Source organism: Notothenia rossii (genome assembly GCF_949606895.1).
Source record: "Notothenia rossii genome assembly, chromosome: 3".
Taxonomy (NCBI): Eukaryota; Metazoa; Chordata; class Actinopteri; order Perciformes; family Nototheniidae; genus Notothenia; species Notothenia rossii.
This window is the reverse complement of record NC_136901.1, coordinates 25,569,616-25,594,627: the sequence shown is the minus strand read 5'-3', so window position 1 is coordinate 25,594,627 and position 25,012 is coordinate 25,569,616. Positions and strand designations below refer to the sequence as shown.

The 25,012-nt window shown below is 41.3% G+C and overlaps 1 protein-coding gene across 12 annotated transcripts; it reads right to left on the bottom strand.

Moving 5' to 3' along the window:
* Positions 1–108: 108 nt before the first annotated feature.
* Positions 109–24,119, bottom strand: gigyf1a (GRB10 interacting GYF protein 1a). 12 transcript variants are annotated; one of them, XM_079667916.1, is made up of 26 exons: positions 23,743–24,119; positions 20,447–21,059; positions 20,302–20,365; positions 17,394–17,523; positions 17,079–17,174; positions 16,769–16,886; positions 16,016–16,124; positions 15,467–15,702; positions 14,670–14,887; positions 14,407–14,521; positions 14,007–14,198; positions 13,130–13,284; positions 12,210–12,378; positions 11,759–11,982; positions 11,105–11,208; positions 10,866–10,966; positions 10,703–10,776; positions 8,722–8,862; positions 8,345–8,545; positions 8,034–8,254; positions 7,760–7,917; positions 7,452–7,615; positions 7,062–7,106; positions 6,762–6,906; positions 2,450–5,638; positions 109–2,347 (listed from the first exon to the last, which is right to left on the bottom strand). In XM_079667916.1, the coding sequence occupies exons 3-25, from the start codon at positions 20,334–20,336 to the stop codon at positions 5,571–5,573; spliced, it is 3,219 nt and encodes a 1,072-aa protein (XP_079524042.1). In that variant the 5' UTR covers positions 20,337–20,365; positions 20,447–21,059; positions 23,743–24,119; the 3' UTR covers positions 109–2,347; positions 2,450–5,570. The 12 variants fall into 12 exon arrangements, with proteins under 12 accessions (XP_079524042.1, XP_079524047.1, XP_079524048.1 ...); XM_079667921.1 differs by having other exon boundaries at positions 10,691–10,776; positions 11,681–11,982; positions 23,743–24,034; XM_079667922.1 differs by having other exon boundaries at positions 11,681–11,982; positions 23,743–24,032.
* Positions 24,120–25,012: the final 893 nt, after the last annotated feature.

Sequence of the window (25,012 nt, the reverse complement as noted above, 5' to 3'; positions counted from 1 at the left end):
TGATGACGCCAACGCGCTCATTCTAATTCATGAGCACAGCATGGTCTATCTGTCTCATGTAAACATGATGTTCATATCCCAACACAAAAAAAGTCAGTGACTGCTAAATGCTATTTATTTTGTATTTATTTTGTTCTTCAAACAAACAAAAGCCAAACTATTTACACATCTTTCAGTTGTTCTTTTCCAAAACAGTTTATCACATTATGCTGTTATCTCAACATTCAAAGACTTATTCAAGGGGCTGAGCTGACTGGGATATAACTCGACACATATTTTTTGACCCATATTGTTAGATTTACAGTTACCAGAACTAAACTGAACCAGGTTTCATACCAATTTAGGTGGACAGGACGTGACATAATCTTTTCAAAGGCTGCAATTAAATATCGTGGGCTTTTGGAAGGAACAATATTGCAGTTTATCTAATCATAAAAGCACCTGTGGTGCAGTAAAATAACTTTGTTTTTACTCTATTAAGACAGGCTGACCAACCAACAACTAATACCACACAATATCAGCATTTAAAAACATCAAACATAGATATTTTTTAAAGTCACTCTCAAACAACAGACGTGATAGTATAAAGTCAATTTTTTGTTTTGGCAACTGATAAAGACAACATTAAACTTAGTACAGTTAGCTATCCATCAACATCTCAGCTAAAAAGATGTACAAGTTACATATGTAACCTCAGTTGCAAATTGGAATAAAAACGGCATAGTGTTTAGTTGTCAATGATACAAAAAGCAACTAGTCGCCTAAAAGCATTAATCTCTCAAATCCAAATAGATATACACAAATGGAACAAGACGCTTTCCAAATTTTCAGGACAAGAATTTCCTTCTGGATAACACACAACTGACTGGCCGATTTCTTATCTATTCAGTGCATTCATATAGTCAGCAGCACTCCCCGGTGCACAAACAAAACTGCTGCAATCTGGGACAAATTGTTACGCACGTCAAGGTTCAGCATCAAAACATGGTCAAAACCCACAAATACTACACATCATGCAATCATGATTTTCACAAGACTGATTTGACATCCCATAACTGTAAAAAGTATCTGGTTGCTTCCAAAACGTTAAAGTCAACCGGAGTGTATACAAATAATAACCAAAACGCCCCTACTTGGAAGACCTGTCACTCTGGTTCAGTTTGGCCTAGAGCAGTATATCCAACAATATGTCACACAATAATACATCTGTTTTAAGCCAATTCTGTGTATCCCCCCAGTCAGCTCAGCTCCATACAGTACAGACTTCAGCCCTTTATTAAGCCTGCACTTTTTGCAATTATCCAACAGGAAATGTGAACAAATCAATTCTAAACTTTAAGGAAACCAAAAGGGCAACACAAGCTAACCACCAGCAAAATCAGATTAATCAAAGAGTGCTTGCTCTTTCTGTAGCAAAACAGTCTCTTTCATGGTGGTTAGATGTCTCAAATTAATACAGAACACTGTCCTGTTAACAAACAGAAAACTTTTAGAAAGCTCCTTTCTCTCTTTCGACTTTAGAGGACAGTTAAAGGAGGCGGTTTCCAACTTAAATTCACCTTTTAGAGAACATTTTCAGTTAGCCGTTCAGAGCTGAACTATACAATTTAAGGCATGTTGAACAGAGAAATAAAGCAAAACCACTATGAGAGAAAAATCAAAAACACAAACTTTTACATTATTTACAAAGCTCAGCGATTATATTGAGCAATGATTTGTGTGTGTGTGTGTCATCTAATGTTGGTGTAGCCCTGTTGTGTGTTTGTGGTTCCAGGGGAGAGCCACTGTGTGGTGCTTTTGCTGTAGCATGTGCATGTAGTGTGTCCGCAACTAGAATCTATGTGACGTGTAGCTACTCGATTGTGTTTTGTAATGTTTCAAAGTTTTTTTTTTTTTGTTTTTTTTTTGTACAATTCTTTCAGTTCATCCAGTTCCACAGCTGCAGGGATTCCTGGTGACTTTGATGTAATCCAGCAACGTCCGTCAAATCCCAATGCAGCTCTGAGTCTTCTGTCCCGCCGCTTAGAAGACCTCCACGCGACTGCCTGAGAGCTTCAGGCCGAGGTGGGGTGATGACATCTGGGCAATACGTGCCTCTTTATCCTTTTCCTCCATGGGAGATCAAGTCCCGATCCTCACACTTCCAACACAGATGGGATCCACGGCCTATAAACCTGTTCATCTTGCAACTGTCCAACTGATAATGCCAGCGGCCTGTCAAGTCTGAGGTCAAGACAGAAAAGTTTCTTAGGGTTTAAGTTCAAAGGTTTAGGGTAAACTGGTTCATGGGTTGGCTGTAGATTAGATCCTCCTGGCAGAGGGCAGCAAATAAAGCACAGCCAGACTCCTGAGAGAAGATGGAAAGAAAGAGCACAAAACCCATCATCAGCACACTGTTCAAACATGGCTTTAACTGGGAGTAAATAGATCAAATCAAAGAATATCTTACCATTGCCAAATATTGTTCCTCCTGCAGTAACTCCACAGCTCTGGAGGCAGCCATCAGGTTCGGAGAAGACCTTCAAACCCACGTCTGCCTCTTCACCGTGTATGTTGATCAAACACTCTTGGTGGGACTTTTTTGTCGAGACTGCAGCATCCGTTTTGATAAGTAACTCTCAGTCAGTCTCGGAGCCACTTTAGCAAGTCCTACAAACTTAGTCATTGTTTTTTTTTATTTCCCTTCCATCCCCGATTATTTCAGGGTTACTGGCAAACTAAGGGAAACTCACAGCGAGTCCATCTCAAACTATACTCAAAAAGATTGGTTTTCTTGAAGAACATTCACTCCATATAGTCAACGTCGCATGTATTTTTCCTTCATCCATTTGCAAAGTTTCTTTCTTCTCCGAAAGATAATACAAAAATATGGTTATATACAGGAGGTGGGAGAAGACGTTTTTCTCGAGTCTCTTATTTCAGTTTGGGAATATATTTTTTTCAGTGACTTTGTCAAAGTCGTAGCAATCCTCCTGTTGTAATTGTGCTCCCATCCCCAACATTGTACCTCACAGCTTGAATGAACAAAAGTGCATAGGTGAGTTGGTAAGGGCAGGTGAGTGCTTCTGAGGGTTGAGGTGGAGACAAGCGCACTAACCAGGTGTACACGTATCACCTTCTCTTCCCTCCAGGGTTTTGCAGCCCTGCACTCCACAAACAAAGCCCATCCTTGATTTCCCTCCCTTTCCCCCGTGGTGGATCATCAATTCTCCATGACCACACACAGAGGTCCAGTTGGAGGATCGTGTCCATGTTCTTGTGATACCTGCCGCTCTTCCTAAAAAAAAAAACCCAACACAACTCAATGTCCATATGGCAGAAGCGCACTTGCAAACCCCACCCGTCTCATGTGGGAACAAAAATAAAAAAATAAAACAAAAAACAAAAAACTGCACCCACAGATATCCATGTGGTTTGTAAACAACCAAAGCTCCAGTATGGAATAGAAAGAGTCTTTTCATTCTTAGTCACTATTTGTACGACCAGGATTGTAGAGGCAGTGTGTTCAACTGTTTCCAGCCCCGGTTTTTTTTTCTTCTTTTCCACTGTAAATAAAAAAAAGTTCTCGCTAAATTCTCTGAAGCTTTTTTGTATTTTGTTTCCATTTTTGAAATCTTCTGAGGAAAAAAAAATAGAATCTGGTATCAGCACGGGTTTCTTGTCATTTTTTTGGAATACATTCAATATTTTCTTAAGAAATAATACACACTTCACATGGCGATAATGAAACAAAAATTAAGGAAAAAAATTAGAACACACAACAAAAATAGCAGCCCCAAGTGCTCATTATCTTAGTCCAAATACTTTTTAAACTTTGTATATAATGTATATATTCATATATATTTTTCATTAAAAAAAGAAACTCGTCATTATCAAATTGCAACAACGAATAAGTAACACAATATGCTAACATGTCATGCACCCTTCTGTGCACTTGCACATTAAGATGCTGTTTTCTTTTCAGAGTCAGAATCTCGACACCTTTCATTCACAAGTTCGAGCGCTGACAAAAGGCAACGTGATCACACCCCAGGAAAACAGACTGGACTAACCTTCCGATGGATCACCCCTAGACTGAACTAGAAACATTTACGATATAAACTTACATACTTTACATACACTGTGCTGAGCACTGACACACAATACACTTGCTCTCAAAAAAGAGTTAATGTCTCAATGGCCACGCACCCTATCCAAGTTCTTAGGCACAAATGTGCATTCATACACATACAAAAAAGCACATGTATTCAAAATGAGTACCTGTAGTCTTAACTAATTTCTATGAACAGTAAATGAACATGAAAACTCACACATACAAAGTCTCACTCTGATGCACGCACAGTAATGTCCCTCATGATTTGCCCTGTCTGCCAGTCCTCACAGGTCTACCGACGGCTCCCCATGGGGAGGGGCTTAAGGGAAATCAACTAGTGGTGCCATCGTGTGATGAGCGCAAAGCTAACATTTACAAATGTATGCATTTCTATTTTGTCTATCATGGGGATGAAGAGCTGGTGAGAGAAAGGATGTGTTGTGCAATTGCCCTCTCTCTCTGTCTCACTCATTCAACTCTCACAACGTCCCTGTTTGGAGGAGGGACACACACACACACACACACACACACACACGCACACACACACACACACACACACACACACACACACACACACACACACTCTCTAAACATGAGAATACAAAATTACCATTTGAACAAAAAAGACAAAAATGGCCTCTTATGTTTCATACATCTTGGTAAGCAACAAAAGAATGAAAAAAAACAAAACATTGTGCAGACTGGTATATTACTGACACAAACCAAGCATCACACACTCAGTCATTCAGACACATTCACAAAAATATTCACTTCTATAACTAACCCCATTTGTTTGATTTTTTTGTTGTTTTTGTTATTTCTTTTTTAGGCAAGTGCAAATCTTCAAGTTTTTTTATAATCTATTTTTCAATAGCTTTACTTTTTATATAAACGTAAAAAAATGCTAAACAAGAGAAATATCAACAGTGTTTGTCTTTTGAGAAAGGATTTGCTCTCTGATAAAGGTTTCAACTAAAGGTCCCCCTGACTTTGAAATCCTAACAGCCCGACCATTCACCCACCGACTGTTTCACCACACCCTTCCAGTTCTGATGCACATGCACACAGAAGATGTGTATGTTCACACACCGTATGTGCACCAATTCCCAACACGCACGCACACATTCACACACATGAAAAAAAATATTCAAATCCCATCTCAATAAAGTGCATTAGTTCAGTATAAGGTGCTTAATCTTTTGAGTGCCAGAGGATACCCATCTTCCTTTATACATCACCCCCCTCTCCCCTGCTCAAGTGATCAACTGGTGCAGCAGGGAGCCTTTTTTGTTCTAGCCACAGGGAAGGAGAGAGTGGGAGGCACAGATCAAGGCGCCTCCACCCTGCACCTTCCCATCCCCCCCGCCCCCCCCTCCCCCCTCCACCCGGTTCCCCCAGCAGTGCACATTCGTCATCAGGTTTGTCTGATTAAAAGACAGAAGGCCTCAGGTAGCTATTGCTGCTGCGCTGCGTCACATCAGTAATCCTCCACCATCTCCAACTCATTCAGGCTCAGACACTCGCTCGCGTTGTGGAATGAGTACCCTGCAGGGGGGGTGGGGGGGGGGGGCAGAGAGAGTGAGAGTAAGATCAGAGGGGCAAGGGCTGAGAAGAGCTAACGGGGGATAAAGATGCAGACATAGTTTGATAGGAAGAGCCAGCCTTCTGTTGTGGGAAGATATCATTGGTCAATTTCAGAACAAAAAAACATTTACACATATGTATTACATTTAGTGTGATTATGTATCGATATGAATCACATGTAGAGATAAGCTAGAGGTCACATGCATAGCCGAAAGTGAGTGAACTGTAAATGAAATGTAATCATATTAAAAGATTCCAAAAATGTCCAAAAATGTTATAATCCGCATATAATGATTGAAAACAGTATTCAAAACACAGCCCAATGAAAGACTTGAATAAAAAGAAACACTATAACAAGTCATTGAGAGCAGGTCACATGTTTCAGGTTACATGCATTTCAAAGTTGTGAAAGACTGTTAGGCCTTTTTAAAATAGAAAATGGAGTGGGAATGAAAGAGTTTTTGTAAGTTCTCTTTATGTACAGAGGTACTCTAGAGCGAGTGCCTGATGAAGGTGAAAGCAGCAGTGAAGAGGGTGTGGAGGGTCCTCAGTGATTAAGTTTTTCTTTACTGAATGACTGAAGCGTTTGGATTTGAGTTGCATAGGAGTTTTTCTTAATATTCTCAATAAAAGCGAGGCCACCTGTTTACATGTATTTCAAATTACGAGACAAATCCCATCCCTGGGTTTCCACTCCAAACCGCTCACGGGTGCACAAATAACTTCAGACACAAGCCTACCCTAGGAGCCCATCCTACACACCACCTGGTGCAAACACGTCTCCAAGAAGACTATTACTTTCCGCTGGTGCTTCAGAAAGCTGTCTTCCTTCTTTTTTTGTTTGCCTTTGTGGGACTCCTTTGAATCCAGATGATGAAAACAGTTTCCATGTTGGCTTGTTTGTGTGGTAACTCTTGATGTACACCTGTTTCTGACTGGCTGTGTTTTGTATAATCATAATGCTAATCTGGGGTCAAGCTATTAATAGATAATAATAATAGAGCTAGCTAATAATAGATTCTGAGCATTTACAGATGAATGAAGACAATAGGAAGAAATATAAAATGGTGTTGAGGTCACGTACCTAAGATGCTGGGGTCAGGGTGCAGCATCATGGGCTGTTTCTTCTTCATCTTCCCTCCCTGGTTGTCATAGAGACCAGACTTGCCCATGTGGTTGGCTTGAAACATGGACTGCAGGGTGCTTGGATTCATTCCTCGCATTGAGTCCTAAGAAAAAGGGAAATACAAATAAATGTGTGCCTCAAAAGCCCAAAGAAGTGATATCTTTTTTTAAATCAACTTTTACAAATGTAAAGCCCTTTCTTGCTATAGCCTTTAGTAACTGCCAGTGCGTTATCGTTTATAAAAAAATGTTTTCTGACCTGCAGAGGGAAGTTCATGTTCAATCCAGCCACTTCCTTTGATAACTGGGACACATCAAGAGAAAGGAGGAATTTACAACTTCAAAATCACACTTTGAGCCAGTTCATTTGATGTTGCCTTTTCATTATATTCTAACACATACGTCATGGTGTTTTAGAAGCCTGACATTCAAACATTCACAATTATGGAAAAGCTATTTTCTTTTCTCCTTATTAATACTGAGTATAATTAGAACAATTTCCCAGATATTCAAAAAGGTACTGGGTGCCTGGTCCTGTTTTTCTTTACACTTGTAATGTGTATGCTTGGGCAGCGAATCACAGTTTGTTAGGTTTTATAGTATGCTGTTCTCATTTTTTTTTAAAAAGACATTTGTAGCTCAGGCCTACCTGCTGCTGCTGTCTCTGTTGGTTGGCTTTCTGTTTGGCACGTCGCTCCAGGAACTGTTTGGCGAACTCTTTGGCTTCCACTGTGTCCCCTAGGTAGGACCGGATGAACTCCAGCACTGCATAGGGAGACTCCATCTCCTTCAGGTAGGCCACAATTGTGGCAACTTAATAAAATACATAAAGTTGAAATGATTAGAAATTCTAGGAACTTTTTGAGATCAAAATAAATAAAGCCAAAACATCTTTGAACTAAGTTCCGGGGGAAGTTTTATTAACCTTGACCTAGCTACTTTCATAACTCGGCCTACCATCCAGTGGGGAGGAGGAGTTGTTGGCAGAGGTGTTGAGAGCGTGCAGCATCTGTTCACACCAGGTAGTGAAGCCGTCCTGAGGCTTCATGCCCTGCAGCAGCTTCAGCAGCTTGTCCTCGTCCTCAGTCCGCTTCCTACGCATCATGAACTGATCACTGCAGAGGACATACAACCATAACTGAAACATGGACACCTATAACTTTAATATTAGAATGCCATATGCTACTGAAGGTGAACAAAAAATAAAGTGAGTATTTTTGGCTTCCTGTACCTAAGTGAGGGGCTGCTGCGGCTGTTCTTCAGGCCCATGTTGTTGTTGCTGTTGCCACGCAGGCTGGCTTGGTTCTTCACAGCCTCGTCCCACATGCCCATGCTGCCTGAAGAGCTTCCACTGCTGCTCTTGCCCTCCATCCCTCCAGGCCCGCCCCACATGCCAACACCATCCGCCCACTGCCCGCCCATGGAGGAGCTCCCCATCGACATGCCAGAGAGCTGGACACAGACAGAGAAATCATTTAGAAAAATCTTCTCTCGGCATTCTCTCTCCGACGGTCTGTATGAAACAGTTCATTTAAAACTCACGCGCTCTCTCTGCTGCTGGGCTCTCTGCTGCTGCTGCTGCTTCAGGAGCCTCTCTGCTTCCTGCTGCATCTCCAGCAGAGCCAGAGCAGGGGGCTTTCCTGCCTTGGAGAGCCCTGAGGAGGGGGCCCCGCTCCAGCCTGAGCTGCCTGCCTGGGGGGAATGCTGCAGCAACTTCATGATCAGCTCCTGCTGCTGACGACACTGCAGGGAGAGAGATCAGGTTTGAACAACATTATAAGCTGAAAAGCCATTCTCATTGCATCATCAGTGGTGTACTATTTGGATGTCTGACTTGTGAAATCAAATGTCAGCTTTAATGAGCCTAGCTTGCATCATGAAAATAATGAAAATACAGCAAATCAGATCCTGCAACTCACCTGCTTGCTGCGTCTGAAGAGATCCTCTTCCTCCCTCCTCTTCTGCTCCTCCTGAAGCCTCCGCTTCTCCTCTCTCCTCTTACGCTGCTCCTCCTCTTCACGCTTCGCCCTGAGTTCAGCGTCTCTCCTCTCCTGCTGGAGCTGAAGGGAACACATCAGGAGTCAAACGATGTCAAAAGCATTAACAAGGTATATGCAGGAATCCTGAAGTTACTTTTAAGACCTTTTTTAAGACCCTTTCCGTACATTTTAAGACCTCATCGCCACTTTGAGTTTTAACCGGTTACCTTGGCGACACACCGGTCACCGCTCACATTTACTATATACAGTATTGATTGTCTTTCCTCCTTATCTTCCAACCATTTGGACGCAAACTTGCGTTTCCCCATAACGATGTTGTTTAACAACCGGCGTAAACGGGCCTTCGTGCGCTATCAAGCAGTGAGCGTGCGACGTCCTGTTCAGATTACATCAAATCCAACGGGATGCCATAAACAAACTACACAGAATCACACGGCACACCTACGCAATGATTACATTCAGGCACACTGTAGAATACAACCTCTTTGGACAATTTATATACTTATTGAAAACAAGCTACAAAATGTAATACCTTGGAAAATGCCATTTAATACTTTTAATAGCCTTAATTTTCGCTAATTTGATTTATCAACTTTTAATACTTTAAAGACCCCGCGGACACCCTGATTAACTAAGAAGTTAATCTAAATAGGTATTGCATCAGAGACAATCGTTGTGTCTACAGTTATTGTGCCTGCTAGCATCGCTTATCATTTCTCTAGCAAGCAGTTCAAATCTAGGTTTTTCCACTGTTGACAATAGGATAGAGTAAAAATGACTGATCGCTAGGGCTGCAACAAACGACTAATTTGATAATCGATTAATCTATCGATTAATGAAAACGATTAATCGATTATTCGGATCGTTAAGGTTTTAACTGTACTACTACTTATATCAATACTGCTTATCGATCCGGTCATTTTAACGATAGTATTAACGGTTCTTTTGACAAGAAACAAGGTAAACTAACTAAACAAATTGTGAACAAAACTAACATTGCTTTTTATTTAAATTAAATACATAATATTTCACATCAAAAGAAACAACAATGTTTTGACAAATCATATTAAATAATCTGATGACAGAACTGTAAACAGAATAGCTGAAACTTTAACAAAATAAATAACTCAGTTATCTCTAATCTATAGCCCATGTTCGTATAATGCAGTTAACTCCGTGTGTTGCTGCTAGCATACATAACACCCATGATAACACCTGACGTGGAAACGTTACTCGTGGATGGGGCTACATAGCTGCAAGAAAGACAGTCGAACCCGGTGCATTTCTCCGTCTGAATGTGGTGCACTTTTGCTAAATGTTTTTGACAAATTGCTCGTGTTACCGCCCTTACATACTAAACTCTTATTGCACTTTTGTTAACGAGCATTGTCCACATCGACAAAGCTATAGTTTAACCACACCTCGGAGCGCGTTCTCTCCGCCATCTCCTCCGTGTGTGTGTGTGTGTTGCATGCATGTAGCAGCTGCGTGTGTGTAAACCGCCCCGCCCCCTCGCAAGCAGGCGGGGGAGAGAGATCTCTCGTCTGAATTGGGAAGATCAAAAATACATTATAGACGCATTTTGTAGTCATATTGCATATTAGAAACGGAGTTGGCGACACTAAGACTGCGATATAATGTTTATGTAGCAATAATACATATGACATATGTTTTAAATGTCTCCCGTACCGATCAAAAAGAGCGATAACGTTGGAGCTTAACGGGGCGTAGAACACATGTGATGACGTCACCAACGAATCGACGACTGAATTAGTTGCCAACTAATTTGGTAATCGATTTTAATCGATTAGTTATTGCACCCCTACTGATCACATAAAAGATGTATGGAAACATTGAAATCTAAATGTAGATTAAATGGAAATCTTACAACTGAAGCCACCTTTTGAAGCTGTTCGAGAGTTGGACCCTGAGTAGAAGGATTCATGCTTATGTCCCAAAGACTGGCTTCACCGCCTACATGGAAACAAAACGGGTTATTTAAGCACAATGAGGTGAAGACGTGTTGTTGTTTTGTGGACATTCAAAGCCAGTCTAAAGCGTACCTGACGGCTGTGAAGCTGAGGTATGCATGTCCCACATGGACCCTGTATCTGGCACTGACATCGACCTGTTCATCGAAGGCATCATACCCTGCTCACTGCACCTTGGACAAAATAATTGAAATCAAACACGGAAAGTCCAAAAGTCTAAATCCCCTCTGTAAAAGGAAAGAGACTAGGGCCCAAACACAAAATAAGGCTCAGACATGTAAAGGAATAGTTCCAACCATGCATTAACCTACCTATTAATGAGCTGGAATAGCTGCTGCTGTTGGAGCTGCTGATAGAGAGCTGCTGCTGCCGCCAGCTCCTGTTGCTTTTTCAGGCGGTCCTGGTCCAGGTTCCCCTGAAAAAAACAGCGACCACCTGTCAATAACATGTATATTCTAACTCAATACACCACAACAGCTATCTAATACAAAATGTGCTATAGCTAAGCAAGAACTACTTGGGGGGGAATTGTCAATTATTTATTACCAAAGACTTCTAGATTACAAAAGGAACAAACATTAAGCGTGCATTTCCCCAACGTGATGCACAGACAGCTGCCACATGTATAGGTAATCAGGGGCCTGCGACAATGTAGGGTTACATTACAGCATTCAATGGAACCTGCCCTGTTCCACTAACTTGAAGCTTTCATGCACAGGGGGCCACATTATATCGTTTTATGACTGTTGTTTGAATACCACTTCCTCAAGAAGGTCATTCATTCATTAGCAGGAACACAAATTAAATGACATGTCTTCAAATCAAGCATGGGGGCAATTTCAGAAATCTCACATTTGAATTGAATAAATAGTTGTTTTTTTTTTTACCGTAACCTGTCTATCAAGCTTCCCTCTCCTCTGCATCCTCCCCTCCCCATCCTCTACGTTGGCAGAGCTCTGACTCACAGTCCCAGCGGACCCCCGGGTGGGCTGCGGGCGCTGCGTCGGTGGTGGCTGTCTCACCAGCAGGGGCGGAGGGGAGGGCCCTGGGGCGAAGGGCACCCGGCCCCACATTTTGATGACATCTCCCAGGGGTTGGAAGCCCTCGTCGCAGCCACGCTTCACCAGCAGGGTCATGGTGAAGTAGCCGGCCTGGAACCACTCGCACATCTCCACCGTGGTGAAGGGACCTGGTTAGATTGAGATGAATGAGTTTACAATGCTAACAGTGCAATAACATAGCTTTTATCCATGAATTCATGTGTTATCCTTGCATGTACGAGTGAGTAGTATAATAATAATAATAATAATAATAATAATAATAATAAGTAGGGATGCTCTGATCAGGGTTTTTGGGGCCGATCACCGGAATCAGTATCGGCCGATACATAATATAATAAAGGGTTTGGGAGTGTACCCTGGATCTCTCCCTGTGGGTCCTTGTAGAACCACTTCATGGCGGCCTCGTGTGACAGCGGCAGAGCGGCGGCTGTGTTCCTGCACTCCTGCTGCTGCTGCAGAGCCTGGGTGAAGCACTCCTCCTCCAGAGAAGTGTCCTGCAGTGACGCCACCATCTTCTCTGCCTCCTACACACACACACACACACACACACACACACACACACACACACACACACACACACACACACACACACACACACACACACACACACACACACACACACACACACACACACACACACACACACACACACACACACACACACACACACACACACACACACACACACACACACACACACACACACACACACACACACACACACACACACACACACACACACACACACACACACACACACACACACACACACACACACACACACCAAAATATTCATACAGAGAATGTCAATACTCTTAAGAGCAAACCCAAGACTCTCCTTTTAAATGTATTGTATTTATGTTTTTTTCAGTCCTGTGTTTGAAAATAATGTTGTTGGGTTAGTGAAGCACTTAGTGTTAGCTCTTATGTATAAAACATGCTTTATAAATAGTTGATCTGATTTGATTTACAAGTAGGCTTTGGTTTAGATGGAGATTGATTACTTTTTGGAAAAAGAATCCCTGGTTAAATGATTGAAATGTAATTCCTGTAATAATTGAGACAGTTATTACGCATTAAGTGTTCATTGAGAGAATATGAATACTTTTAAGTGCCTATTCAAGATCTCTCCATTTTAAATGTGGCTTTTAAAGTATTTGATGTATTCTTGATTCTTTCAGTCCAGTCCAGTTTTGGTTTAGATTGAATGGAGCTACAAGTGCTTTCTGTTTCACTTGAGACAGCTGCATGAAATGTGCCTCCTGTTGTTCCTACCTGCTGCAGGTGCTTCATGCCCTCATCGTCCTCTGCGTCCCCTCCAGGTGGAGGGTGGAGAGGAGCAGCAGAGGAAGGAGGTGGAGGAGGCATACGTGAGGAAGGGGGGGCGCTGGGGCTCAGCTGGCTCTTAGAGACCCCTACAGGAGCCATGTCTGATACAAAAAACACAAAAACATTAGTAAAACAATGGGCTCTATTTTTAGAGTTTCTATATATGAGGTGGTGATGTTGGGTTGAGGCGGGTAGAGCCACCAACTGGCTCTGTGCGAGACAGCAGCAGCGGGTTTAGTAAACAAGATATTAAATGACCTCACATATTGTATATCAAACTCAAAATATCAACGCGGCAATAGTTCCACACTTACGGTGCATGACTAAGAGCTTGGCTGAATCCAAGAAGCCAAAAGCTCTACAGTTACAGGATTAGACCCTTAACGCTTCAATTTTGTTATTCAAGATACAAGTTTGAATGTGACAAACACTGATGACTTAAGTTTGCCTAGTCGGTATTCAAACTCATTGCTCAATAAAAAGCTGGAAGAATCTGATAATAAAGTCAAAAGATCCATCCTGGATATTCATACTAAGTTTGACCTTGTTCCATAATTGATTTCCTACTTTCTTTAGATTTGATACCATTAGTACATTTCATATCATACTAACAAACTTCTCATACTATTTATTTTCTCCACATGTTCTTGTCCAACTTCACACTCATAATTCACATGGTTTAACTGCAATACATACATATCAATATACATATATTTTTGGAAAAAAACATGAATTGCCTTCATAATTAGAAAAGAATAGGTACCTAAGAGAGCTGCTAACTGAATCCATCTGTCTGTTGCTTCTGACGTGAAATAGGGGGTACCTTCACTGGCCGCGCTGCTGGCTTTCACAGGGTGGCTGTTGTTCAGCTGAGCATTGTCCACCAACAGGCCTGCGTTGCTGGGCCGATGGTCCACAGAGGGGGGGGTACAGTGTTGCAGTGCTGGAGGAGAGGACGAGGGTGAAGCTGGCTTTGTCTCGCCGTCCCTTACAGCAGAGCCAGCTTCTTTACTCTCTGTAAGGGGAGAGCGGAGGAAAGAAAGAAAGGAAAGCCTTAAGTAAGATGACACAATCCTCAGTTATGAATTCCTCCTGGGCTTCTGAACGAATAGGAAAAGCCTTATGAACAAATCATTTTTCACTGAAAAATGCAATAATAAAGCTGGCAAGGGAACGACTCCAAAAACATTATAAAATCATCAAATAAAAAGGTTTTTCCTCACCCTTGTCTTCTTCAGCACTGTTCCTCTCCATGTCAGCGTAGAACTCCTCGTCTTCCTCGTCCTCTATCCCCTTAAAATCAAACTCCTCCTCCAGGATTATGTCCTTGTCACCCTTCTGACACAAAGGAAGAGACAATTAAAGAGTGTACCAAATACTCATTGACATTCAATGAGAGCTGACAGTAAAATAAATAAATATCATAAAACAAAAAACTTGACTTTGTTTGAAGAGAACGTTCTTAAGAATAATTAAATGTACACACCTTCAAAGCCATGAAAGCTCCAGAGGAGTCAAACGTGCCCATCTCCCCGTCTTCCTCGTCTGTGCACCACTCAGGCAGGCCGTCTCCGTCGTCCAGTCCCTCACGCCGGCGGCCACCACCATGGCCATCGGCGTCCCTGAAATCAAAATCAAACTTCCGACGACGACCCTCGCCGGGACCGGTGTGTTCCCGCCAGCCTGCTGAGCGAGGACCCCCATCTGACAGAGAAATGGACAGCCATCAGTGAGGATAGGGTCTCATAACCTCCAAAACTGCAGTTGTCTTAAAGTGCAGCTCCCTTTTAGCAACACTCCACTTTGTCTGGTAGAAATCCCTTCACTGCCACTAGATGTCACTATATCTACTGTTTCAGCTGAACACATCATCACAACTGAGCTCTGATAGCCTGGAGTAAGAACTAGTAGAATTGATTATCTTCTACTTAGGCCATTTTAATATTTGAAATGGTATGAGCCCTCAGCATGCATGTTGTATTTTAGTCAAACCTAACGCAAGTGAGAAGCAAAGGTTGTGATTACACTGATTTAAAAAGCCATTTCTACACATTTCATTTCTTAAAGCCATAGGCCTGTTTACCACGACATCTGATAAGGTGTTCGACACTAAGTGGCCATGTATGAATACTATCAAATCGAAGTTCTGTGGAATGCACGTCATGCATTCTAAAAGGAAAAGGACTGATGAGGTGTTTCTCCTGTGTATAGCTTTCATTTTTTAACACAAACGAGTTTACGGCGGCGGGACAATGAATAAAAGCATGTTTGTTTTCATCCTACCATCCCTGCGGACTCCTGCAAGTCTCCAGTTGGTTCCCGGCTCCACCACCACCACCCCCCCTCCTGCCGCCGCCGCCGCCTCCTCCTCCTCCTGCTGCTCCTCTCGGAGGATGCGCCAGTTATCGCTGTCAGCCCTCGTGAATTCCTTCCGTCCTGGAACCACAGGCACTACAGGCTCTTCAAAGCCGGGACGCCCGACCTCCCGCCGGACCGGCTTCTCAAATCTACGCTCAGCCCTGAGAAAGAGGGGAACATTTGAGAAATAAGTGATACAAAAAAATAGGAAAAATGAGCCCAAAGCATAAAGTCGGTTTTATCTGGGAGTACGGGAGTAACAAACATATTGTAGTTCAGCCTATCCAGATAAAAGAAGATACCTAGGTCAATTATACAACATGAGAAAAATGTAATACAAATATCAGAGAGGATTTTATATTTCCTTCTAGTTTATTATGTCTTCTCTCAGCCTTGAAAACAAATGCCTTTATTTTGGCACTAAGAAATGTAATCCATGATTTATTTGACATTCAATTAGTGAGTTTTTCTTACCGGTCATCCCAGCTCTGGCTGCGATGAATCTCTCGGACGCCGCGTCCAAAACCCACCTCCGGTTCTTCAATACTTCTTTGGTAAAATCCACCTTCACCGCGACCTCGTCCTGATGAAGTACACACGGAGCAGAAGGTGTTGGTATTTAATATCATCATCTGAATGAAAGAGCTTGAGATTGGCTAATACGTATTTTTCTGTTAAATAAACCTCATATATCTTATTTTTAGCACTTTTATAATTTATTTTACTGAAATATGATTAGCTTATATCTTCTTTAAGAGCTGCAGACAAACGATGAAACCGGCACAGCATCCTTCTTCCAAGTTGTTTCCTTGGCTGTCCTGAACCGGATGGTAAGTGTTTACATTGGCCATTCATATGTGCAGAGTGCTCTGTGTGCACAAGGTGAGTTTGTAAGCCAAGTGGTTTTAGACAGGTGTGGCTGGACAAAAGGAGGACTATTTAGACAGGCCAAGAGGAAGTGTGCTGCACCAAGATGGTGGAAGAAAAAAGGGAAATAAACACTCCAGTGGTTGGCTTGAATAAACTGTTATACTTTCTCTGGATAACAGCCATTGTAGTTCCGGCCAAGCTTTCTTTGGGCAGCGTTTTTGTTTCTGTTGGACTCGTGTTAGTTTCAGCACAAGTGGTTGTGGAGTCTGTATGCATGCACTTAGGCTGAACCAATGCTCTACTTTATTTGTTGCTCTCTCTTCTAATGGGTGTCTGGGAGTTTTGTTTTGCCGTTACCTCGACCACCTCGCGCGGTCCCTCGTCCTCGGACCACTCCAGCTGGGGCTGTGGCGCCCACCCCTTTTCCCATGAGCCTTAGCACCGCCACACTGTTCACAGACATGGAGAAGTTCCTCTGCCGAGAGAGAGAATGGAAAGAGTAAAAGGCAAGAATGTGAGGAATGCGAGTTTGCAGCTGCATTTGTAACAACAGCACCACTCGTTTTGAAAACTCAGATCATATCGCGATGAGATATCACATGAAAAGCAGGAACAGTTTGACATGTGCAGGTATCAGTGTATTTGAGGATATGTGTTAATTGCAGACCTGCTCCTCCTCAGTGAGAGGCACCAGTGCCAGTGGCTGCATGGGCTCATCTTGCAGAATAGCAGCAAACTCCTTATCCTGCATATCCTCTGGGACCTGCAACAACAACCATAGGTACGGACGTTGACATTACTATCTTTCAAAACTTTTGGCCTGACTTAGAAAAACAACTGTCTGATACAGGTTTGCTTTTTTTGAGCTAGGGAAATGGGATTTAAAAGAGAAAATCATGCTTGTGTTTTAGCACCATTAACTTTGACAACATTACTAAACGTCTTCTTCACTGATTCGAACAGAGAAACTTTTCCCACTCACCTTGTTGTCTTTGATATAAAGTGCTAACATCTCCTCTCGGCCGTAGCGATACTCGGCCAGCTTGTACTTTGGCATGGCGGGGGAAGGAGGGGGGGACGTCACACTCCCCCCACTGGACAGTGCACGAAGCCTGCGTGAGAAAAAGTACAGGAATCATGAGGAATTAGGATAATGTCTGAATGTTCAAAAGACCATCAAGACTTCTCAGTGTTGCAATTGAAATGTCAGACGTTTTAACATGTATGCTTTTAAACAGTATTTCAGTGTCAGTGTTTCAACAGGAGATTACTAACTGAACTTTAAAGCTACATATTGGCATTTTTCATTGTTCCTGCCTATTGACTGGAGCTGACATACAATGTAGGAAAATCACTTGTAAATAACTTCGTTTAAAGTCCACTGTTGGCGGAGAAGAATTGCAGCTATTGTGCAAGCGGGATATAATTCTTTTTAATCTGTACTGAAGAAAAAGATCTAAAAATATTTCTCTAAATGCTTCGCAAGCCAACCATCCTCTCACGCGGGTCCCTCTGAATACACTTGGCTCAACGCAGATGATATATTAGCTTTTCCAATCTCAAATTTTCATTTTAAAAAGCTATTACTAGCGGGCCAGGTTCCAAGGCCTGCTGTTCAACAATGGCTCCATTCACATGCTTCTACAGAACGTGTCATTGACTCCGCATCAAAACCACATGGAACTCTGGGAGGTGTGGGATGCAAGAGGTAAAAGGAAGGCATCGTGAAAGACAAGTTGGCAGCATGTGGCATTTCAGGGTCAAAATGGTGTTGCTGCTACTAATATGAATAATAAAATGGTGAGCTAAGGAAACATTCCAGTGATACACTAAGTAATACTTCAAACAGGACGGAGAAAGAAATCTTAAAGATCTTCCACCTTTCATATCTAGACGTACATAATCCTCTGAGTCTTATAGAGCAAAGGTCAGTCCAACAACTGTTACATGAATCTAAATGCAAGGCAGAATGTTTTCACTTTGAAGTCTACCACAATGCCCAACATGCTCGACAGCTCTTCGGCCAGCCAAACCTCAAACGATCTAAATAATTTTGAAACGCTAACAGGCATTAAAGGAATTGTAAACATGCAGCCACACAGCTGGCTGTGAGCACATACATCGGCCACTGCTTACATTTATTCAAGAGGTGCGAGTATAAAAGTAGGGCTAGAAGGGCCACTGAGAGGAAAGCAGCTGCAGATGTGTTAAGAGAGAAATATTCTGCGAAGCTGGCACAGAGTCAAGAATGCACACAGCAGTCACAGGCTTTTAGATATTGAGTGCTACCAAACTGAAGACTTCACCCCCTCTTAAGCACAACACAAGCGTCCACTGAAGGATGAGGTGGAGAATCAGAGATGGAAAGGACAACACTTCCTATATTGGCCCTCTTCAGACCAAACATGTGCTTTTGTTATCCAATCACAAGTGGACAGCTCTCTTGAAAATAGGCTGCGTCACTTGGACCCATCGATAGCGAGTTAACTGAATAAATAATCACTTTGCTGTTGGTGCATCCACCTCTTTCTTTCTCTTATGTGCCAAACACTCACTCTGCACATTCATCTGTACTCAGAGCTGCCTACTTCTACAGAGCTGATCACAAAAGATGCATATTCAATACCAGGAGTGAACAGGGCCTTTGATCTAAAGTGAAAACTGCTTTCCAACAGTTAGAGATGGCATGATAAAACAGTCTGTGTGAAAGACTGAAAGTTGTAACTATCAACTACTTTCATCATCAACTTATCTGCCTTCTATTTTTTGGTTGCTTGTTTTATGAAGTGCAAGAAAAAGTGGAAAATAAAAATGTTCAGAGCCCAAGGTTAGGTGTTCAAATAGCTCCCTTTGTCCGAACAAAAGCCCAAAACCAAAAGATATTTTGTTAAGCATCATATGAAAACAGAAAAGCTGGAACTAGCTATTATTCGCATTTTTACATGAAAATGACTCGATCGTCAAAATAATTACAGCGAAGCTTGGCAAAAGTCAAAGGACTCCTAATTTGCAACATGAAAAGGCATCTAAAGAAAAGAAGGCCAGGTTATCAACTATGCAGCAGAGTATTCTCCTGGCATTTAAGATCATCTCTCCACGTGGGTGTATTGCCGTTGTATTTAACATTAAGACATGACCATTTTTATATCAAGATTCCTTTTAAACAATACAGACTAAAGCATGAATAATATTCACAATTACGTTGCTTTGAACACCTACAGTTTAATCACTGAGTAAAATATCTGCTCATTACGGGTGATAAGGTCAAAAGCTCCACAACCACTCACTCTGTCAAATCACAACACATTAAGCATTCATTAAATCTTGTTGTCAAAGAGCTGTTTAATCGTCATAAGAGCATTTATTCTTTTCAGGAGATACTTTACTTTATTCAGGGTTCATACACTTTTCCACGACCTTTACCTAATTTTTCATGACCAAAAAAATGTGTCTTTCTCAGCGGTACCACTGAAAATTGTTTATTTTAACATGGAACAGGAAAATAAGGTCTGCATATGAAACATGTTGTGGCTACAGTATCTAAAACAAATCAAGTAGGCTTACTAGCTTCTACAGGCTAAAGCAACTCAAATCTCTCACCAGCAAAATACCTTGACAGTTAAATGCAATTTTACGTTTCATTACTATACGATACAGTATTTATTATCATTATAGTATTACTATTTCGGCGATTAGATCAAATCTAAATTATATTTGATGCAACTTTAGTTACATTTCCATGACTTTGAGAAAAAAAAATGTTTCCATAACTTTTCCAGGGCCTGGAATTTGCATTTTGAATTTCCATGACTTTTCCAGGTTTTTAAGGACAGTAAGAACCCTGTTTATTAGTCAGTAGTATTTTAATGTAAAGAAATAAGATTGGTTACCATTCTGGGCCGAAGTTAAGAGTCTCAGCAGTCATATTCCTCACGTCCACACAGAACTGAGTATCTGAGGAGAAAAAAGTTTATGTTTTATTTCTTGTAGCAACTGTAAAGTCAAAATGAGTAAAAGTGAGTGAAGATGTCTTACCCTGTCCAGATGATCGGAGCAGGCTGGACTGTACTGGACCAGGCTAGAGCTGGCTGGCTTTAGTTAGGCTTAGGTGACTAAAAGGCTGAGTGGTGCTTAAGCTGTGGTCACAGAGCTCCCCAAACACACAGACACAAAGAGAATAGCTGCCAGTTGCAGGTGCTTGAGGAATACCAGGTTATCAGGTCCTAACTAGATAAGGAAGGGAGTTCGACTATAGTTTGGAGAGTGGAATCTCCTGCTACTCACAGCCGAAGAAATGGTAGGTAAACAAAGAAAATAAACGAAAAACACCTTGGAAATGAACAATGGAACAAAATAAAACACTCTTGCTAGTAATAATGTTTTCTTTCTTCTTTTTACAGCAGTTATAGCTCACATTAAAGTTAAAAATATGAGCTGATTCATCAAAAAAGGTAACGCAGGAACGAAATAAAAGCCACAACACTGAAACAGGCGGCTGGAACAGCTGCCAAGAGCAGACGCGACTCGCACTCCTCTTTGCTTTTCTCTCTCCCTCCGTCCCTTTTTCTCTCTCGCTCCAACTGAAATGTTGATTGACGGAGACCCTCCAGGTGACTCCTTTATTTCCTGTCCTCCTCCCTTAGCACCACTGAAAAGTAAGCAGAGTTGGAGAGGGGGGGAAATCAAATGATTAAAAAACAGATGGAAAGGATCATGTTAGAAGTGTACACTTAAAAAAATGTGCCGTTGGAGGGATGTACTTTCACAGATTGTCCGTCTGCCTATAATGTGATAGGAAAGGAAGTGTAATTTGATTTCTAGACACACTATTTTCACAGCATGCCCTGGAGTTACTGAAAAGGTACTAGCCTGTTTTAATCAATCTGCACACAGCACTCTGAGCTGGGAGAAAAACATTGTGGTATTTTGACACTGAATGCATGAAACCAGCTAGCTGTAGTGCTCAATCATGGCCCCTTGTTGAGCTTCTCACAGGAGATTTTCCATCCAGAAATCTAGGGAGTATATTCAGGTAACCAGGCTGCTTTTAAAAGTATGCAGCTGTTTGTAAAGTCATGGAAACTACACCAAAACCAAGGCAACAAAATGTCACAACAGTAAAGGCTCATATATTATACTGTCCTTATGACATGAAAAATCCTAACATTTAAATAACTTCTGTCGTTATTTTTATGATTCACGAGTAAGGAACATCACTTTTATTGAAACAAGTTAGAAGATGAAAAACTGGGTATTACAGAAGGAGATATACCTGCCTGGCTATTACCTTAAATCAAAAGTTATACTAACACTTATGAATGTATTTTACTACTTTTTAATATCATAAAGGTTGTGTTAGTTATCACATTTAGCCTGAAGCGCTGCCCTCTTATACCAATTCCATCAGGCGAAAACTCAACTAGCTAAACACTTCTGTATATGAAATAACTTTGTGTACAACGATGTGACACTATAAATCTCTATTACTTATACTGTTATACAAAATCACTTTTCAGACCGCAGGAAGTTCGTCCGGAACTAGGACGCTATCAGGAACTATTGCAGGGACCCGAGTCTAAATTAAGTTCTTTTCACATTATTTTACCCCCCCAAAACTCCATGGTCGGAGGTAGTACGTTTAGATGTAAATGGAATGACATACCGTTATCCAAGTATTGATAGAAGATTTTTTTTTTTCTAGATCACCTATCTCCACAGCAAGTCTTAGTCATTGGCACTGGCACAGTAAAAGCCTCTAAGGGTCTGTAGTTCGTTTATAAAAAAATGAAGCGCTGCTCATGCAATCTTTTTTACTTCAGTGTAAAATACTTTGACATATATATGACACGTATGACGTGGAAAAACAAGCTTTTGTTACAAATGTGGCACTACTCTTTGCAGTTGGATAACACTAAGAAGAACATGATTGCAGTAGGTTCTTTAACAGTTTACCATCTAAGCAATTCATGGGACATTAAATAACAAAATTAACAATAATTAAAAATACACATTAAGACAACAGAGAATTGTAACTTGAAAGCTGACAGGTTAAAATTGCAGTGTGGCCGTAAATTATTAAATTATATTGTGTGTTATTTTGCCCAAGATGAAGTTGGCCCTCTGTATGTATGAACTGAAGAGTAACATTCTATAGAAACATAATTTGTAAACCGAGATAAAAGCCCTCTTTTGAAAATGGGAACCTTGGATTTCCCCTCTGGTTGCATCAACTATTTGATAAACTCCTTTGGGCTACCTTGGAAATATTTGATATTGGTAATCATACTTAAAGTAATGTTAGAGAAATTCAGTGTGGATCGTGACTTAAAAGACATGCAAATAACACTTATGTATCAGTTAAAGGCACGGAACATGCAATCATTACATGAGTTTTATTTATGGCACTCGATGCATTACCGCAACAATTAAGAATGTATCATTTTGCCTAAGCATCCGTAGGCCGCCTTATGACTTCGAACTATTTCATAAATAAACTTTCGACTTCAGGCCACAACAGGCACTTTAGGACATATTTAAGAATCTACTTTTTGATGAGAAAACTGAAATAAGGTGACACAGGAATAACTGCTTGCAGAACATAACATTTCTATTGCATTTAGATATTTACAACGGTTATGCACTTAGAAATGTGGCGGGATAACAATGGCAAGCTGCTAAAATATAGACTAAAACTCTATGCTGAGGCTTCACATCAATGTATACCAGTTTTTTTACTTTAACAAACTTTACAGTATTTCATTGTTTGGTCGTAAAGATGGCTAACATATTGACAAAATAGCTCGCGTTGACGTAAGCTAGCTTCAGCGAGCTACATTAGCTTTAAAATAGTTCCGTCTTTGAAGCCAATTAGCCTTTCAGCATATCGACTTGTGGATAAAGAGGAACACTTTTATCGTTCCAACAATATTTGCAACCAAACGTATCCTATTTGTATTGCAAACCTGAGACGGGTTAGCTGGTTTGCTACCTAAACTAGCATACGGTTCGCGTTGATCTTAAAGGCCTTGTAGGTTCAAATGACACCAGATATTATGGCGGAGGGGGCGGAGTGTTGGGATCGGACTCCCCGGCCTTCTCCGCCAATGTGCGGACGACCACCTCCACTCCGCTCTCGGTGTGAAGCTACGGCTAATGCGACGTAAACAACACACACTGACAGAAACAACAACCGTAAAATAACTTGGTGCAAAAGCTTTTCTCTCACAACAGATACATCCAAACCATCCGAGTTGCAAGAGCTGAGGTTAGCGTGTTAGCCAATGTTAGCCAGCTAGCTAAAAGACAAGCTTCAAAGAGGAACCATGGCTTACCTTCACTGTTTATAGCTAACGTTACCAGACTGGTTGTCGGTACGGTGTGTCTACTGCCAATATCTCGTATGCATTGGTCTCTTAAACACTGTAAACGTATTCATTCGACAGAATCGTACTTTCAGAAAGTCGTGCTCTGTATTTTATTTATTATTTTCCCCCTCTCCTCCAACGGTCGCTGCTGCGTATCAGTATGTGTCTGCTGGCTCCTAGTCGCTGCTCTTCTTGTTGTTTGTGTTTCGGAAACATGGCCGTCCTTGTGATACCACGTGACTGCACATTGACAAGCGGCTAACCAATGTTGTAGCAGGGCAAACACACCCCTGTTTATCAGCCTGGACACCGACGTGTACTGCACTTTGCAACTGTATTTTTCAAATGCAGTGTCTCAGATAAAGGTGTTTTTAATTTGCTGTTTGCCGCTGCGAGGACAACTTTAGCATAGCATTGTATTTTTGGCATAACTCAGAAACAGCCAGCTCAATAATACACATTCGCGTGGTAGAATGACTACATTAACTCCTGTAAAAGTTGTTTCGCACACGTTGTAATCAAAAGCAGTATTCTTGAAATGCATAAGGAGATATTTTTTAGGTATTCGCTATCAATACCCTTGAAAATGTACTGAATCACTAGCAGAGCTTGTTGACTAGCAATGCTAAACTGAGCATGCGCGAGACTTTTGCCAACGGCAATATAGGGTTTAGTCAGCAGAGGGCGCTCTGTACACAGCATGATAGCTGGTACAACTGAATGGAAAATATAAAAGAAAGTTGTGAAAATTATATCAAATAAAACCTTCAATATTGTATGTGAATATCATCTGGTGATATGCAATTGGAAATTATTAAAAAAAAGAATTGTAAAATCATGAATCATTATCCACTTAATGTTACAATAGCTCATATATCCTAAAGAAATCTGAGTAACAGCTAATCAGCCTACATTAAGTAAACCTGTTGTATATTCATTTTTAAAATACTTACGTTTCTGCACACGCTTGCTTTATCAAATTGCAACTTTACATGTCACTAATGTCTCACAGACTCAAAGTATTTTACTTTGCTATTAATTATATCTGAGATGAAAACACAATATCGTATCAAGAGGAACAATATGTGTACCTGGTCAGATGTGCAGTGTATAATACCTGGGTGTTGATTCATGACATAAACTAGAATTGGTACACAGCCTGACAGAAGCATGTGCAGAGATGCATGGCTGCACAGACTTTAGGAGCAGATAAGTCCACTGTCTAACCAATGGATTC